Source organism: Heptranchias perlo, chromosome 9, assembly GCF_035084215.1.
Source record: "Heptranchias perlo isolate sHepPer1 chromosome 9, sHepPer1.hap1, whole genome shotgun sequence".
Taxonomy (NCBI): domain Eukaryota; kingdom Metazoa; phylum Chordata; class Chondrichthyes; order Hexanchiformes; family Hexanchidae; genus Heptranchias; species Heptranchias perlo.
Window position 1 is genome coordinate 56249121 of NC_090333.1, and position 19384 is coordinate 56268504.

The following is a 19384-nucleotide window of genomic DNA, read 5'->3' on the forward strand; positions in this document are numbered from 1 at the left end:
TGGCCTTGGAGGGGGTGCAGCGCAGATTCACCAGAATGATATCGGGCCTAAAACGATTAAATTATGAGGACAGGTCGCAAGACTAGGCTTGTATTTCCTTGAATATAAAAGATTAAGGGGTGATCTAATTGAAGTGTTTAAGATGATTAAAGGATTTGATAGAGTAGATAGAGAGAAACTACTTCCTCTGGTGGGAGAGTCCAGAACAAAGGGGCATTCAGGGGTGATATCAGAAAGTACTTCTTCACACAAAGGGTAGTGGAAATCTGGAACTTTCTCCTCCAAAAAGCTGTAGAGGCTGGGGGTCAATCAAAAATTTCAAAAATGAGATGGATAGATTTTTATTAGGCAAGGGTATTAAGAATTACAGAACCAAGGTGGGTAGATGGAATTAAGATACAGATCAGCCATGATCTAATTGAATGCTGAACAGGTTCGAGGGGCTGAATGACCTACTCTTGTTCCTATAAAATCAGCTGGCTTTGAGGGCAAGGCATTATAGAATTTACAATTAACTATTAATTATAACCAGTACAGTTAATACTTAATGTAAGAGAACATTAAGGTTGGAATCTAATTACCAGTCAATTACATCTTAAATTTGTGACTTGTACACATATCTATTTTGGAGCTCCTACAGGGTCTTAATTAATCCTGGTGCTGCATTGGGCAGCCCAGATCAGAATGTCACCACTTTTTAGCAAGGAAAGCTACAAGATATCAATTTTAACAGTAGTTTGTAATGTAAGGAAGAACAACAAATACTGTTAAAAACCAGCTACAGGTTAACGCTTTCAGCATTCATGTATTTCTTTGTTACTGGCTAATGCTGCTATACAGATTGCCCAGTTTTTAAAAGTAATTAATGTGAATGCCAGTGGCATCTTTTGAAACAGACAGAAATTTGATGCAGCAGGAATTTCTTCCAAGTAAAAGTTACAGTCATACCTGATGAAGAAATAAATTATGATTGGCAGATCAACATTCTCTATTGCAGAGTGATAAGACGCAGTGTCGCGGCAATGATCTTCAGTTCCTCATATGAACCAATGTGAGGCACTAAGTAAAGGCCAGTCACTTCTACATTGGAGTGGGGGGGGGGGGGGGGGGGAGGAAAGATGAAGAAACAATTATCCCACCTACGTTTATACGCCTCCCAATGGCTGGTTTCAGCACAGTATTCAGGCCTTGGAGCAACTCATAAAACATGACACGGACAGAATAGAAGCAGGAACAGGAGAAAATATAGTTTCTTTTACATTGTTCAACTGCCACGCCTGCACCAAAGTAAAATTGCAGCAGCCGGGAAGACTGAGCAAAAAACCGACACTTTGGGAGCAAGCAGCACTACAGCAATATAAAAGCAGCTAGTGATTACTTTAGAGAAAGCCTTAATTGATGGGAAAAAATATTATGCCAGGATCTTTCAAATAAGATTTAAAACTTTAAGTCCTAGGACTTTACAAGGTGCACACTGTACTCCTATTTCTAATTCAAATTTAACATATGCTACTTCACAGCAGCTTTCTCTAATGCTCTTCGTTCTTACGCTTCCCCTAAGACTTTAAAAATGGTCAACAAAAGGTGTAACTAGATTAGTTAGAATAAAAAGTTAAGGAAAATGCTGCCTCTGAAGCCATGTGACTGCTTTGCGCTCTAACACCAGAAGGGCGCAGTCAACAGCCAAATCGCTAATTACACATGAAATTTCTCTTCCTCTAAAACTATGTAATTCAGGTCAACGGTCAGTGAATGCAACAGTTTGTGGGAAAAACAAGATCCTGTTAAACCAGTTCTGACGAAAGATCTTTGATCTGAAACGTCAACTCTGTTTCTTTCTCCACAGATGCCGCCTCCCTTGCTGAGCTTTTCCAGCATTTTCTGTCTTTATTCCTGTTAAAGTATATCGCTACAAAATATTCAGGTGGCAATCCATGATCACTTTTTTTTTTAAAAACTATGAGCAGCATAAAGTGTGCTTAGGTATGTATATATTGCATTTAATTTGTGACTATTTTATGCTCCATGTACTTAGCTTGCATTAATGAGAGCAAGTTTCCAGCTCAGGTGAGCTGGAAACCAGAACAGCTTGCCAGCTCAAATAACAGTATTACTTAGGAAAAGCTGAATACCCCACTTATAGTAACATGACTTTGCTGTTGTTCATCATGCGAATCAGTAGAACAAACTTGAACAAAACACATCTTGTTGGAATGTTTCCGAAGCCTAGAAGCGCCAACCATAAGCTGTGACTTCATTTTCTCACTTATTATAAATTCCATTTCCATTCTACTTGTAGTTTACTAGCTGTAGGGAGACTTTTTTCTCATCCATTGTTGCCTCTCTCCTGCTGATGAAACTGCCTGAACCATAAATTAACAACTTTAACAACATGAAGTAAAGAAATGCGAAGATAGAATGTTGCTTTCAAGAGTGGCCCTGTACAGTACAGCACTATTTGAATGAGACTGATACCGACCATACGTAGTGCTCCACACCGTTGCTATCCAACTATAAGTACTTTACCAATGCGTGCTGAGTGTATTTTGTCTCAGGCTGTAAAATTCCACTCCACAAAGGAGAGATTTCTTGCCAGATTTATTCTTCTCTGTTTCTTTGCAGCTGTGGCTGCTCTTCCCTGCTCCATTAACCACCTTCTCATCTATACCAGAAGATGCTGATTACCTCTAGTTAAAATTCAAGGACTAGCTTATTTTTAAAAAAAACTGTAAATGCTAAAATGTAAACAGAAAATGCTGGAAATACACTACTAGTTCCTTCAGCACCTGAAAAGGGAGGGTGAGAAAGATGGGTTAATGTTTCAGGTGGAGACCCTTCAGCTTAACTGCTTCTGATGGAGCATTCCTACGTGAAACATTAACCTGTGTTTCCTTTTTCCAGATGCTGACTATGTATTATCAGCATTTTCTACTTTTATTTAAGCTTCAAGTTGCAGCTCCTGATGAATTAAGAGTTAGCATAGGCAAAAAAAATTAAATTCTGCTCATCAATTAGCAAATAACTAACATTTCTTCCAGCACAGGTTTTTTTTTACAATAATAGCAAATATGCCTTAAATGAAAATACTAAAATACAACAAAAAATATTACATATTTTAAAGTTCTTCACAATAATTTATCCCCATTCACTTGCTTCACTTGCTCATAAGATACCCATAAGGTTTGATAAATTATAATACCTAGTGAGTGGGCATGGATTGATGCAATGCTCTGCAATTCTGTTTGTGCAATTATTAGATCTGATCACTGGGAGAATGGAACAGTTATGTAAAATGCATTCATGGCGGTAGTCAGGTATTGTACTGCTCTCAATACAATCGTCAAATGACACATGGGAACAAACTACATTAAATTAAAAAACTTTTCGATTGCTTTATGCATTCCTCTTGGGACAATTGGACGCTTACCTTTGAATTCCTGCCAGCAGTTCTTTTACAGCAGGCATTAACCTCTGCAGGCATAGAAATGCTTCCTCAGGAATTGGCAGCTTGCTGTCGATTATAACAGCTAATGAGTTGTGAGGAAGGTTAAAGGTTGCAAAAATTAACGAGCTGGGGAAAAAAAATAAAAAAATATTAATCTCAAATTCTTATGTACTGTCATACAAGACCAAAAATCTAGTGTTGATTGACTTTATGTGCAAGCACAAAAATGTTCCTTTATTATGAATATTTTATTTACAGGATTTCACTCAATTAAAAAAAAATCCCCCTCTGCTTTAACTTGTCAGCAAGTAAGCAGATTGTAGGCACTTGGAATTCCAGTTTGGCGGTCAATGTGAGTTTGTCACAGTCATTCAGTAAATACTGTTAATAGCTGGTCTACATTTCACAGACCTCAAACATGTGCAGCAATCTCAACTTTATCTATAAAGTAACAGTCTGGGTCATTCAGTTTCAGTGCTTGGGCCTCAACGATTTACAATCTATATCAATGACTTGGATGAAGGGACTGAATGTATGGTTGCTAAATTTGCTGATGACACAAAGGTAGGTAAGGAAAGTAAGTTGTGAAGAGGAGGTAAGGAGTCTGCAAAGGGATTATAGATAAGTGAGTGGGCAAAAATTTTCTAGATGGAGTATAATGTGGGAAAATGTGAACTTGTCCACTTTGGCAGGAGGAATAGAATAGCAGTATATTATTTAAAGAGAGAGAGTTTGAAGAACTCTGAGGTACAGAGGGATCTGGGTGTCCTAGTACATGAATCACAAAAAGTTAGTATGCAGATACAGCAAGTGATTAGAATCATAGAATCATAGAGGTTACAACATGGGAACAGGCCCTTCGGCCCAACATGTCCATGTCGCCCAGTTCATACCACTAAGCTAGTCCCAATTTCCTGCACTTGGCCCATATCCCTCTATACCCATCTTACCCATGTAACTGTCCAAATGCTTTTTAAAAGACAAAATTGTACCCGCCTCTACTACTGCCTCTGGCAGCTCGTTCCAGACACTCACCACCCTTTGAGTGAAAAAATTGCCCCTCTGGACCCTTTTGTATCTCTCCCCTCTCACCTTAAATCTATGTCCCCTCGTTATAGACTCCCCTACCTTTGGGAAAAGATTTTGACTATCTACCTTATCTATGCCCCTCATTATTTTATAGACTTCTATAAGATCACCCCTTAACCTCCTACTCTCCAGGGAAAAAAGTCCCAGTCTGTCTAACCTCTCCCTGTAAGTCAAACCATCAAGTCCCGGTAGCATCCTAGTAAATCTTTTCTGCACTCTTTCTAGTTTAATAATATCCTTTCTATAATAGGGTGACCAGAACTGTACACAGTACTCCAAGTGTGGCCTCACCAATGCCCTGTACAACTTCAACAAGACATCCCAACTCCTGCATTCAATGTTCTGACCAATGAAACCAAGCATGCCGAATGCCTTCTTCACCACCCTATCCACCTGTGACTCCACTTTCAAGGAGCTATGAACCTGTACTCCCAGATCTCTTTGTTCTATAACTCTCCCCAATACCCTACCATTAACGGAGTAGGTCCTGGCCCGATTCGATCTACCAAAATGCATCACCTCACATTTATCTAAATTAAACTCCATCTGCCATTCATCGGCCCACTGGCCCAATTTATCAAGATCCCGTGGCAATCCTAGATAACCTTCTTCACTGTCCACAATGCCACCAATCTTGGTGTCATCTGCAAACTTACTAAACCATGCCTCCTAAATTCTCATCCAAATCATTAATATAAATAACAAATAACAGCGGGCCCAGCACCGATCCCTGAGGCACACCGCTGGACACAGGCATCCAGTTTGAAAAACAACCCTCTACAACCACCCTCTGTCTTCTGTCATCAAGCCAATTTTGTATCCAATTGGCTACCTCACCTTGGATCCCATGAGATTTAACCTTATGTAACAACCTACCATGCGGTACCTTGTCAAAGGCTTTGCTGAAGTCCATGTAGACCACGTCTACTGCACAGCCCTCATCTATCTTCTTGGTTACCCCTTCAAAAAACTCAATCAAATTCGTGAGACATGATTTTCCTCTCACAAAACCATGCTGACTGTTCCTAATCAGTCCCTGCCTCTCCAAATGCCCATAGATCCTGTCCCTCAGAATACCCTCTAACAACTTACCCACTACAGATGTCAGGCTCACCGGTCTGTAGTTCCCAGGCTTTTCCCTGCCGCCCTTCTTAAACAAAGGCACAACATTTGCTACCCTCCAATCTTCAGGCACCTCACCTGTAGCGGTGGATGATTCAAATATCTCTGCTAGGGGACCCGCAATTTCCTCCCTAACCTCCCATAACGTCCTGGGATACATTTCATCAGGTCCCGGAGATTTATCTACCTTGATGCGCGTTAAGACTTCCAGCACCTCCCTCTCTGTAATATGTACACTCCTCAAGACATCACTATTTATTTCCCCAAGTTCCCTAACATCCATGCCTTTCTCAACCGTAAATACCGATGTGAAATATTCATTCAGGATCTCACCCATCTCCTGTGGTTCCGCACATAGATGACCTTGTTGATCCTTAAGAGGCCCTACTCTCTCCCTAGTTACTCTTTTGCCCTTTATGTATTTGTAGAAGCTCTTTGGATTCTCCTTTGCCTTATCTGCCAAAGCAATCTCATGTCCCCTTTTTGCCCTCCTGATTTCTCTCTTAACTCTACTCCGGCAATCTCTATACTCTTCAAGGGATCCACTTGATCCCAGCTGCCTATGCATGTCATATGCCTCCTTCTTCTTTCTGACTAGGGCCTCAATCTCCCGAGTCATCCAAGGTTCCCTACTTCTACCAGCCTTGCCCTTCACTTTATAAGGAATGTGCTTACCCTGAACCCTGGTTAACACACTTTTGAAAGCCTCCCACTTACCAGACGTCCCTTTGCCTGCCAACAGACTCTCCCAATCAACTTCTGAAAGTTCCTGTCTAATACCATCAAAATTGGCCTTTCCCCAATTTAGAATTTTAACTTTTGGGCCAGACCTATCCTTCTCCATAGCTATCTTAAAACTAATGGAATTATGATCACTGGTCCCAAAGTGATCCCTCACTAACACTTCTGTCACCTGCCCTTCCTTATTTCCCAAGAGGAGGTCAAGTTTTGCCCCCTCTCTAGTCGGGCCATCCACATACTGAATGAGAAATTCCTCCTGAATACACTCAACAAATTTCTCTCCATCCAAGCCCCTAATGCTATGGCTGTCCCAGTCAATGTTGGGAAAGTTAAAGTCCCCTACTATTACCACCCTATTTTTCTTGCAGCTGTCTGTAATCTCCTTACATATTTGCTCCTCAATTTCCCGTTGACTATTTGGGGGTCTGTAGTACAATCCTATCAAAGTGATCTCTCCCTTCTTATTTTTCAGTTCTACCCATATAGACTCAGTGGGCGAACCCTCGGATATATCCCCTCTCACTACTGCCGTGATGTTCTCCCTAATCAAGAACGCAACTCCCCCTCCTCTCTTACCTCCTGCTCTATCTTTCCTATAGCAAGGCAAATGGAATGTTGTCATTTATTGCAAGGGGAATGGAATATAAAAGTAGAGATGTTTTCTTGCAGTTGTACAGGGCATTGTTGAGACCACATCTAGAATAATGTGTGCAGTTTTGGTCTCCTTATTTAAGAAAGGACATAACTGCTTTGGAGGCAGTTCAGAGAAGGTTCACTCGACTGATTCCTGGGATGAGGGGGTTATCTTATGAGGAAAGGTTGGACAAATTGGGCCTGTATACACTGGAGTTTAGAAGAATGAGAGGTGAACTTATTGAAACATATAAGATCCTGAGGGGGCTTGAAGGGGTAGATGCTGAGAGGATGTTTCCCCTTGTGGGACAGACTAGAACTAGAGGCCACAGATTAAAAATAAGGGGTCTCCCATTTAAGACGGAGTTGAGGAGAAATTTTTTCTTTCAGAGGGTCTTGAGTCTGTGGAACTCCCTTCCCCAGAGAGCGGTGGATGCAGAGTCATTGAATATTTTTAAGGTTGAGTTAGTTAGATTCCTGATTAACAAGGGAGTCAAAAGGTTATAGTAGGTAGACGGGAAAGTAGGGTTGAGGTTACAATCAGATCAGCCACGATCTTATCAAATGGCAGAACAGGCTCGAGGGGCCGAATGGCCTACTCCGGCTCTTAATTCGTATGTTCTAGCCCAGTCAACATCTGTATGTCATAGCAGTGTAAGGAATAAAATTACTGTTTTGGGCAACAGCCAAGAATTTGCCTACATCAAAACTATTATTTGGACTAATATATGCTTTTATATGTATCCGTACACAATATTTTTTCATACCTGTATTTGTTTATTATATTCCAGACGTTCTCAAAGGTGGCCCAGATTTGTTGACTTCTGCTCACACCTTGAGGGTTTTCCATCTCCGACATGGGGTATCCAGTATTACAGTTGAACGGAAACAGAGTTACATTTCTCTCTGGATCAGGGTTCAAAGTTGACTCAACTGCAATTTCCAACTTTTCAGAAGACTCTTCTGACTTTTCTGAAGATTTTGAATTTAGCTCGTTTTTGCTGCCATCCTTCATAACATGAGAGAAGAGAAAAGATTCCTTACTATAAATCGCAAATATTCATGTGTTTTTTTCTCTCAATTTCCTCCCTTCTCTAGTGAAGGTATTGACTCCTTTGCCTAGGTATGGTTCCACGGATATTGGGCTCAAAGGCCCATTCTTCACAAGTCTAGACAGTGAACACTCGTGCGCCTCCCAGCTCACAAAGAAACATGAAAAATAAATTTTAACCTTATCTTCTGGGCCTCTTCTGGCCCAGGATCCGGCTCCCGGCAGGTTTTCCCGACACTGACCCCCCCGCACTCAGGCTTCAGCTTGAAATGCAGATTGGGTCCTGATGACAGCAGGACTTTGCGTCCTTCCTGCGGGTTTCCAGTTCGCCTGATCAAAAGAGCAGGTTAATATGGGGACATGGCAGGAAGGATGTGGGATCAGAGGGGGTAAGTGACTCCCATTATTTTAACTGCCCCCTGCTGGTTTCCGCCAGGCGGGGGCAGTTAAAATTGGGGCCAAAATATATGTTCACAAGTGGTATCTAAAAAGAGTGGCTTTACAGCATAAAGCAGTAAAGAAGAGAGCATCATCACATACCAGTAATTGTATATATATCGCTATTTAGAGTTATGTGACAAATTTCAACTGCCCCTTTAAGAAACAAAATTGGTTTCAGTCTAACACCAATCAAGGAGAAAAACAGTATGAAGTGGGGTGCTCAAATGGTTTTATTGGGGGACCCAAATAAATACAAGTGGATTCAAATTGCACTGTGCAATATTAGCCATGGTGCTTTGGAAAAATCAATGAACATGCATTTATATAGCATCTTTCATGACCTCAGGACATCCTAAAGTGTAGTCACTATTGTAATGTAGGGAAACATGGCAGCCAATTTGTGCTTAGCAATGTTCCATAAATAGCAATGAGATAAATGACCAGGTAATCTGTTTTTCAGTGATGTTGGTTGAGGGATAAATATTGGCCAGGACACATGGAGAGTTCCTCTGTTCCACTTTGAATAGCACCATGGGATCTTTCCATGCACCGGAGGGGGCTGACAGAGCCTCGGTTTAATGTGTCAGCTGAAAGACAGCACCTGATAGTGCAGCACTCCCTCAGTACTGCACTGAAGTGTCAGCCTAGATTGTGTGCTCAAGTCTCTGAAGTGGGGCATGAGCTCTCTATCTTCTGATTCAGACACGAGTGTGTTACGACTGAGCCAAGACTGACATCTTTAAACTGTGTTTGTTATTAACACTGTGTTGCACAATTTCAAGTGGCAAAGCCAAACAATACTGATGGTTTAGAAGAGCTAACATATACATTAGTTTGGTTTCTTTCTTGGCTTTCCATCTTCCGAAAACCCCAATTTATCCAAACCTCTGGTTCACGTATCCTGTGGCGCACTACGTCCAGTTCACCCATCACTCCTGTCCTTGCGGACCTACCTGTACCTCATGCCCATCACCTTAAATTTTAAATCCCTCATGGCTTCGTCCAACTCTCATCTCCAAACTTTGCCAGGCCTATATCCCCAACCCTTGAACACGCCGTTCCTTTGACACCAGCCTCTTACGCATCCCCAACTCCCATTAGCGGCCTAGGTCCTCTGTGCAAATCTATCACTAAGGGGGTAATTTCACCAGAGAGGAGAGCACCAGAGGGGCCGAGTTCGCAGGACGCACTATCCACGTAATAGAGTGTACAGAGGCACAGCTTGACCTCCATGAAGAGCAGTGCTTCAGGAAGGTGACTGCTGGGTTGTTTGCCAGGGCATTTGCTTATGTTACCCTCCCATGCGACAACAATAGCCTGAATGAGCAGGCATTCGGATTTGCATCTCTGGCTGGCTTCCCACAGGTACAGGGTGCCATCGATTGCACACACGTGGCAATCCTAGGACTACCCAGATCAACCAGGAACATTCGTCAGCCACAAGGGATTTCATTCCATCCCATCAATGTACAGCTGGTGTGCAACTACAAGGAAAGGTTCGTGCAGTTGTGCGCCAAATTCCCTGGGAGCTGCCACGATGCTTTCATCCTGCAGCAGTCCAACATCCCCAACCTCTTCATACCTGGAACCAGACTTAAAGGCTGGCTGTTGGAAGACTATCTTGGCTGATGACACTTCTGAGGAACCCCACTAATGAAGCCCAAGAGCGGTACAACAAGAGTCATATCACCACCAGATATGTCATCGGGCAAGCCATCGGCATGCTGAAGATGCACTTCTGGTCTGGAGGCGACCTTCAGTACTCACCAGGGAAGGTCTCCAGAATGATCGTGGTGTGCTGCGTTCTGCACAACTTTGCCCTGCACCGAGGATCAGAGGTGGAGGATGAGGAAGGTGCTCACCTATCATCATCTGATGACGATTCCGATGATGGAGGAGGAGGAGGAGAAGATGGGGCACCCTACGCCAGACCAACCACTCACATTATTGCTCGGGATGCCAGGGATGCTCTAACAGCTCGAAGGTTCAGTTAGTCACACACACTGGACCAAATTAACAATCACATCCCCAAGATCCCCACTCTTCTCCTCCCCACCCCCAAACTCTCACAAAACAGTCCTCTAACCAATCATTCACCCACTGCATATGCCCTAATTGGTCCTGTCAATTCATGCATTCACATTATCACCAAGCAACTGAAAAAGCGAGTTGCCACTTGGCACGCAAGAATAGGCAACATGGGGAGGTGGTGCAAATTAATAAATTTTATGTGAGGTAATAACAAAAGGAAACTTAATAACACAATATTTTCACAAAGATCTACGTGCATACCCTTTGTGAATTAAAATTTATTTTTCTTAAGTTTGTCTACCGCTATGTAATGCAATCCCTGTGGCTTCAGCAAAGGTAGAGGCAGGCTGCTCAGATTCCTGCTCTGACTGCTAGATGCTCTTGACCTACGACCTCTGTGTGTTGGAACTCGTGAGGGCCCTGCCAAAGACTGCTCCACCTACACCTGTGCAGGGGCAGACTCGACCATCGGGAGATGAGGCAGAATGTCGGGTGATACATGGCTGAGCGCTTTGAGTGGTGTTTGCACTTCCATGGCATCCCCCTCTGCCATCATCCCTCTTGTGGGTCAGCAGCACATCATTCCTACCTCTTTGCTGGGGAACAGCTTGGTGCAGATCAGTGATGCCTTGTAAGGCTGTGGATAAGGTATGTGTCATCCTGTTTAAGGCAACAGACATGCTGGCATCCAAGTCTGCACGGCCATGGTCATGGCCTGCGTGGACTGGTTTGATAGCTGCGCTTGAAGTTCCACAGAGGCGGCCACCCACTCCATGGCAGGAATTCTCGCAATGGCCTACAACATCAATCTACAAATGGTTGAGCTGCACTCCTCCAGCCTCTCTGCTATTATGAAGAGTGTGCGTAGCACGTCTGCCAGTACTATTTGCTGCTGTCCCTCTATAATTCTCCTTTTCATTGATGGCCCCCGGTGTTCAGCATCTGTGCCCAGCTAAGCAGGGCTTGGAGAGGAGTGCGGCCCCCGATGTGGACTCTCCACAGCTGTCCCTGCCACCAGTGTCTGCTCGTGCTCACTTGTGAACTGTGAATCACCAGGTGAAAACCCAACTAGCTGTCTAACAGGACCCACCGAAGTGCGAGTATTTGCGCTGGTGCCTGATGGTGCACCATCACAGGGTGTACTCTCAGAAGGAATCAGATCCTCTGAGGAATCGTCCTCAGGAAAGTCAACAGACTGCTGCTCTATGCGTGAAGTCCCTGGAGGGGAGACGAAACCAAAATGAATTAGCACTGGGAATGTAGCAATGTTGCCACTCAGCATAATCACACTTATATTTCACTGGGTCAGAGATATTTAATTCTGTCACCAGGAAACTGCGAAGTCCCAGTCTCTCCATCTCCGACGGCCAGGGATGCAGAGATGCCACTGATCTCAAATGCATCTTCCTCTGCACAATCTGTGGCAGGCCACCTCCACTCCTCTCCCTCGTGTTTTGTGCTCTCTTCTCCTGCAACGGGGGAAAAAGAACAGACCTATGTGTGACTGTGCATTCGTGAGGGTGACTACCAGGCAGATGGATCACATTGCATAAGGATTGGGGTGAGTGCCGGTGGTGGATGAATAAAGGGGGAGGTGAGTAAGTGCATGGAAAGTGAACGATGGGTGGTCTTGAAACTTAAGTGGGTGTGAAGAGTGATGTGATGGAGTTGGCTTGACAAGACAGAGTGAGAGGTGTGTATTATATACCACAAGATATAGGTGAATCTGCAACTGTATTCGCCACAATGCTCCTGCTGCTGACCTCCTTAGCCACCTCCACAACCATGCCTTCTTTATGACAGCAGGTTTCTTCCTCCCGTTGCTAGGGAAGATTATCTTCTTCTTGCTCCTCACTGCACCCAGCAGTACATCAAGTGAAGCATTGTTAAATCGGGGTGCAAGCCTTGACCATCCAGAATCCATGTTTATACTTCACCGTCCCTTTGCACAAACTCCTACAAATTCCATCTTTGAATTGGCCCTTCAAATAGTCAAGTTGAGATCACATTATATGGATGTGCATCATGCCCGCTGTCACGCATTGGAGACGCAAAACCCGTTCGTAAATTTATAATTAGGCAGCCATATTGAAATTGGACATTACAACATGCCAAAACGTCTTCCAGATTTGGCGCCCGCTACTGCCCCTCCACCCCCAGCTCAGAACCCAATTCTGCGTTATCAGGCCCTAAATCTCTCTATCCCTTCTCCTTTAAAAACCTTCCCAAAATCCATATATTTGACCAAGCTTCTGGTCACCTAATCGATCCTTTCCTGGCTTGCCACCCATTTTTTTTTACACCTATCTGTGGTGCCTTGGGGCATTTTTTAATGTTAAAAGATGCTATATAAATAGGAATTCGTTATTGTTTTAAATTAATTACTAGTTCATTCAAAATTCCAACTTACATTAAAGATAAAGGCTCATTACAATGCAAAGAATACTCTTGCCTAACTATTCTTGCCCATTTGCCTCCCATCATGATGCCCGCCTACCTTTCCCACTCTTCTTCCCCCACCCATTCAGTTCACGGGGCTAAACTTCACCCTTCCACCCATCCGGTCTCTGGGCTCTCTTCTCTCTCCTAGTTCAGAGGCATTCTTTTCACCACCCACCCAACCAGTTAACAGAGGCTCTCTTCTCTACCCTCACACCCACCCAGTTCAGAGGCATCCTTCTCCCCACTGATCGTACAACCAGTTCATGGGAGCACTTTGCCTCCATTTCCCTACTCGCCACTAATGCCAACTCCTTCCTGCCACTTTGCTTGGGGATTCAATGCTGTGTGCACTCATTCCTGATTATTCAAAACTATTTGGAGATCAGGAATTTGCATCCATTAATCACACCATTAATCCCACGTCTTTCCCCCACATCTATGCAATCTCCTGGGAGAGTTAAAAAAAAAATCAGAAAAAACCTCAAATGGGGAATCAGGGAACAGAGGATGCTGATTGTGGTGGGGGAACTGCAGAGGTGTAGTTCAAAGTTAATGACTTCCCAGTTCCGATATAGCTCGCCGTCTGCCACTTGAGTCACCCCAGTCTAAAATTTCACCAAATTTGGTACCCATAAATGGGTTGTTAATGATTCATGCCATTGTTTTCATCCAGGACAGTATGAGCTGTTACCCAGTATAACAGCTATGCCAATATTACATGTAACTTATACAATTAAAAAAAAAGTAAGGTACCTCAGAAACCTTATTAAGCAACTCATCCACGACAGTCAAGGTATGTGGAAGAACACCGCCATAATCTGATCTTGAGCTGAAGGCTTGTAATAGCTTTTGGGACTCTAGCAACATCCAGGTAAGAGTAAAACGATTATACTTGGGCCTCTTATCTAGATGGATAAAAGGACAAATTGGGTTAATGGCAGTAAAACAGATACTCCTTTAAAAAAATTGTTAGTTCTGGGGGCTGATTGCAGGGAGAAGCAGAGGTGCTGATGTGCACTGCTGAGCTCACCCATTGGGCCCGATTTTAGCACCCGCTACCGGGTGCGTTCTCGGTGGGGGGGCCCCCGAAAATCCCGAAATCCAGGTGCGGGACCAGATCACGCCTTGATCCCGCCCACTTCCGGGTTCCCCGATGATGCGCCGGCGTGCACGCGCAGCCCCCGCCGGTGGGAATCCCGCAGGCAATTAAAGCCAGCGGGATGCCACTTGAGAGTATTTACTTTGCTTGTTCAGGTCATTAACTGACCTGATTACGGGACTGTGTGTGATTTTGGATAAACATGGGACTGTTTCACACACTGGGGGAAACACTCCCAGTTGAAATGGACGTGTTGCAGCTGTCAGCCAGTGGCAGCTGCAAAGGTCCATTTGACAGGTGGGGGGGGGGGGGGGGGGGAAAGAGAGACCCTCCGCCATTGCAGGAGGCCGCTCTGTCACTTGGGACAAAGTTTGGCCTCCACCACCCTCCTCCTGATGGTCGAAGTCACCAACCTGCACACTTACCACGGGGTCCGGAGACATGTACCTACCTTGCGGACCCCCTCAGATGTACATCTTCCGGATGGGGGCCGCAGTAGCTGCAGTCATGACCTCCTCTGAGGGCGAACAGCATCACCAGCCTCGCCATCCACCTCTGACACGTGGAGCTCCACAACAGAGTGCTGTGACACATCCACCTGCACAGCAGGAGGGAGGGCTACCGCAGAGAGAGATGCGTCGCAGAGGGCACTACCCTCGCCACAGGGTCCACAGACCGAGGCTCAGCCTCCTGGACCTCTCTGAGCAGCAGTGCACACGGAGGCTCAGAGTCACCCGACATGTAGTCATGGACATCTGCAGCCTCTTTCATGCCGAGCTGCTCCTGGCTGGCCCGTGCACCATCTTCCTACCTGTTGCTGTCAAAGTCACCACTGCCCTCCCGAACTTCTGCTCCACAGCCTTCCAGGCTGCAACCGGGGACATCCCTGATGTCTCTCAGTCGTCTGCGCAGAAGAGCCCTGCAAATACACCTACACCCACTCCACAGTGACACACTGGGTGGCATCAGTGGTGGGTCCTCATAGGGATACCCAGGAGCGGGCATTATTGCACAAACCGGACAGGATTCGCGAAGACATGGCAGTAGTGGTGCCAATATAATGTGTGATGTGAGTTGTTCTTTAATTCAATAGAAGTAAGAACCATGACAAACCCTCAAACACCCTTGTGCATCCCCTTCATGCTCACGACACGTTTGCCTTACGCTGCCTACTGCACATATATGATGCATGCCCTGTGGCTGCAGCACAGGTGGTGGCAGGTTGAGTGAGGCTGGCCGTGAGAGAGATGCACGAGAGGGTGAGTATGGGATAGAGCCATGAGATTGTATGAGGATTGGGTTGCGTGGTAGTGGCGGGGTGAGTACTCGCGAGGTGAGTAGGTGCAGATAAGATGAGGATGAGGTTTGAGTGGGTATGAGGGGTGATTGGACAGAGTAGTGTTGGCAGTGCCGAAGGAGATGTGGGGTGGGGGCAGTGTTGTGGCAGACGGAGTGTAGGGGAAAGACTACGTGTTCTCACTGTGGCTGACCTACTGAGGTCATTGGAGCGCCTCCGCACTGTATGTAGGTGGGCGATATGTTGGTGGCGCTGGTGACCTCCTCTGCCACCTCGAGCCAGGCCTTCATGGTGGCAGAGGCAGGCCGCTTCCTCCCGCCCGCCGGGGGGGGGGGGGGGAAGATCTCTGTCCTTCCCCTCCTCCTCACCCCATCTAATGATACCTGGGGTGAGGCATCATTAAACTGGGAGCAGCCTTCCCCCTGGGCTGCTCCATGCTGTAATTTTTGCTGTTTGTGGCAGCATCTGTCAGTGGAGGACTGCCCCTTTAAATAGAGCGCCTCCAGCTGACAGATCTTACTGCGCATGCGTAGCCCGCCCGACGCGCAGATCAGCAGCGGGGAACCCGGAGGAGCAGGTAAGTGGATCCAATTAGTGTGTTGCCTGCTGCGATCGCGCGAGCAACCCACTAATTTCACCGGGCGCGTTGCTGCCCCACCCGCCGAGAACCCGCACCCCTGGTAAAATCGGGCCCATTGTGTCAGTGCCTGGTAGGTTTTGGTTATGGCACCAGGGCTGTGACTGTTACCCTATTTGGATGGGATGGAGTGAGCTCCAGGTGCTTGGTGTGTGACTTACGTAGGAGGTGTTGCTAACATTCTATTTTGCTGCTGGCAGTAAGCTGGACCAGATTGCAAAAAAAGACAGCCATTCAGTAAAGTCCATTCACTACCGCAATGCAAAATGTACAGAAAAAGAACAATGGCAATATTAAAAATAATAGTTCATTAGCCTTTCTTCAGTGTTTTCTCAGCAGCTAGGCAACAGTTTCACAAGCAACTGACAAATGGCTTTAAGGCAACTCGAGATTTGATGCTATTAAATAAAAATGTACATTTAAAACTACAAAAACATTTAAACATTTGCTTTATTTTTCTAGATGACATATATATATTTATCCTTTAATCATTTTCCACTTGTGGATTTAACTTCTTGGTTCTCATTGTAAACAGACTAAAATTAAATCTGAACAATATGCTGTATCAGCCTAAAGTTCAACTATACCTTGTAAAACTTACTAATTTGTATTTGAATGAGTTTTGTCTATGTGCAAAATTCCACAGCAATTATTATTTACATGTAATATTAGATTATACAGTTCCAGTGAGAAACACTATTTATTTTCAAGGACATTCCTTTGAAGTCTGTGGGCAGTAACATAACTAACACACTTCATTCCAAATTCTTTCACTGGTGATGTGTATTCTTTCCTCGCTTCCATACCCCAGCAACCACCACTGTTCAAATGCTACCAAATTCCAGTAATCCTATCCCAGACCTGCCAAATGCCAGGACCCCCTCCCCCCAATCAGGGGTGCCAGAAATTAAAATACCTTTGTAGCCTATCAAATACTAGCCAAAAAGTAGCCCAATGTTATGTTGCCTAATTCGCTCAAAAGAACGCCAATAAACATGGCATTTGAAGAACTGGGGCTGCAGGAGGGTTCAGTCCAACCAAACGAGTAGAGTTAATACTGATGAATAAAAGGTATCTACTAACACAGCGGCATGATTTCAAACTTAAATTTTAAATTTAGCTGGGGTGGGATCCTCTTTTTAAAAAAAAATCACCCTTAACTTGTCAAAACCACATCTCTGCATCACGGAGGTTTTTAGTATATTCAGTGAATTTACACAGGTTAGCAACTTTCTGGAACTGCAACTGAAAGGGAAAAGTACCGTTTAGAATTGAAAATAAAACCAGATTGCCTCTTAAAAGATTGACAGAGGCCAGTCTCGTATATTTGGCCGACAGAAATATTTTAACCAAGCTAGCTCCCAAGAACAAAAAGATAAATTTGTATCTGGTATGAAACAACATTAAATTAATCTTTGCATTTCATCTTAATCTATATTTTAATACAAAAACCAAAATGGCTGAATAGTTCTATTTTTTCCCTAAAATAACCTTTTTAAAAAAAATTAAAGTGTGATCCCGCAGGGATCTGTCTTGGGGCCTCAATTATTCATAATATTTATTAATGACTTAGATGAAGGCATAGAAAGTCTCATATCTAAGTTTGCCGATGAAACAAAGATTGGTGGCATTGTAAGCAGTGTAGATGAAAACATAACATTACAAAGCGATATTGATAGATTAGGTGAATGGGCAAAACTGTGGCAAATGGAATTCAATGTAGGCAAATGTGAGGTCATCCACTTTGGATCAAAAAAGGATAGAACAGGGTACTTTCTAAATGGTAAAAAGTTAAAAACAGTGGATGTCCAAAGGGACTTAGGGGTTCAGGTACATTGATCATTGAAGTGTCATGAACAGGTGCAGAAAATAATCAAGAAGGCTAATGGGATGCTGGCCTTTATATCTAGAGGACTAGAGTACAAGGAGGCAGAAGTTATGCTGCAGCTATACAAAACCCTGGTTAGACCGCACCTGGAGTACTGTGAGCAGTTCTGGGCACTGCACCTTCGGAAGGACATATTGGCCTTGGAGGGAGTGCAGCGTAGGTTTACTAGAACGATACATGGACTTCAAGGGTTAAGTTACGAGGAGAGATTACACAAACTGGGGTTGTATTCTCTGGAGTTTCGAAGGTTAAGGGGTGATCTGATCGAAGTTTATAAGATATTAAGGGGAACAGATAGGGTGGATAGAGAGAAACTATTTCCGCTGGTTGGGGATTCTAGGAGTAGGGGGCACAGTCTAAAAATTAGAGCCAGACCTTTCAGGAGTGAGATTAGAAAACATTTCTACACACAAAGGGTGGTAGCAGTTTGGAACTCTCTTCCGCAGACAGCAATTGATACTAGCTCAATTGTTAAATTTAAATCTGAGATAGATAGCTTTTTGGCAACCAAAAGGTATTAAGGGATATGGGCCAAAGACAGGTATATGGAGTTAGATCACAGATCAGCCATGATCTTATCAAATGGCGGAGCAGGCACGAGGGGCTGAATGGCCTACTCCTGTTCCTATGTTCAGCCTGTTTTTTTGCAGCCCGTTCTCTCAAGCAATCCTGTCATTTCTGGCAGATTTACAATAAAAAATAACCAAAGAAGTGCAACTTGAGATTTTGTTTTAATATTTAAAATTTCCATTTGTATCAGTTGTAGCAGGCTGATGTGGGCCCTGATCCCCGAATAAGGGTATGGTCCTTTAAGAAACCTCACTTTTAAAAGTGAATGGCTGCTGGAGTGGGGGAGGCCTTCCCCAGCCAGGTGAAAATAAAAGGGCGAAGTCTAGAGAAGAGGCTGGGAGTTGGCTAGGTATTGCTAAACCAAATGTACTGTGGTTATATTTATGTCATGTAAAATATAAAGTATTTGAAATATGGATTGTTCGAGGACTATTGTTTGAAGGAGGCTACAAGGCAGTAGAACTGTGTGACACAGTGCAATTTCAGCTGAATAAATAAAAAAGCTCTCAGAATTGAAATATTTATTCTAAAATTAAGTGATGTACCCAAGTGGAAAATGCTGAACTATTCATTATTGTCAATCCAGATCCAAAGGTCGTACAAAAAGCTGCCGCTTCTGATAGAAGTTCCCTGCAAACCCACAACTCTATGCAACCAAAAAATGCAGTCATGCACAAAGCCAACTTGAAATAACACCATATAAAACACAAGTAAGCATTCTGATCAAAAACTACACATTGCACCACCAACCAAGGTCTTTAAAAATGAAGTGATTCAATAGGGTAGAGACAGAGAAACTATTTCCTCTGGTGGGGGGGAAATCCAGAACAAGGGGGCACAATCTTAAAATTGCAGCTAGGCCATTTAGGAGTGAAACCAGGAAGCACTTTTTCACACA

The 19384-nt window shown here is 44.1% G+C and overlaps 1 protein-coding gene across 4 annotated transcripts in view; it reads right to left on the reverse strand.

The window, feature by feature from the left end:
- swt1 (SWT1 RNA endoribonuclease homolog) overlaps positions 1-19384 on the reverse strand; it is a 120437-nt gene that overhangs the window by 39047 nt on the left and 62006 nt on the right. For all 4 annotated transcript variants that reach the window (XM_067990496.1, XM_067990497.1, XM_067990495.1 and 1 more), the window contains 3 exons: positions 13749-13900; positions 7798-8039; positions 3428-3571 (listed from right to left, as the gene is read on the reverse strand). In XM_067990496.1, coding sequence (XP_067846597.1) covers positions 3428-3571; positions 7798-8039; positions 13749-13900 — 538 coding nt within the window. The remainder of the gene's footprint in view (positions 1-3427; positions 3572-7797; positions 8040-13748; positions 13901-19384) is intronic.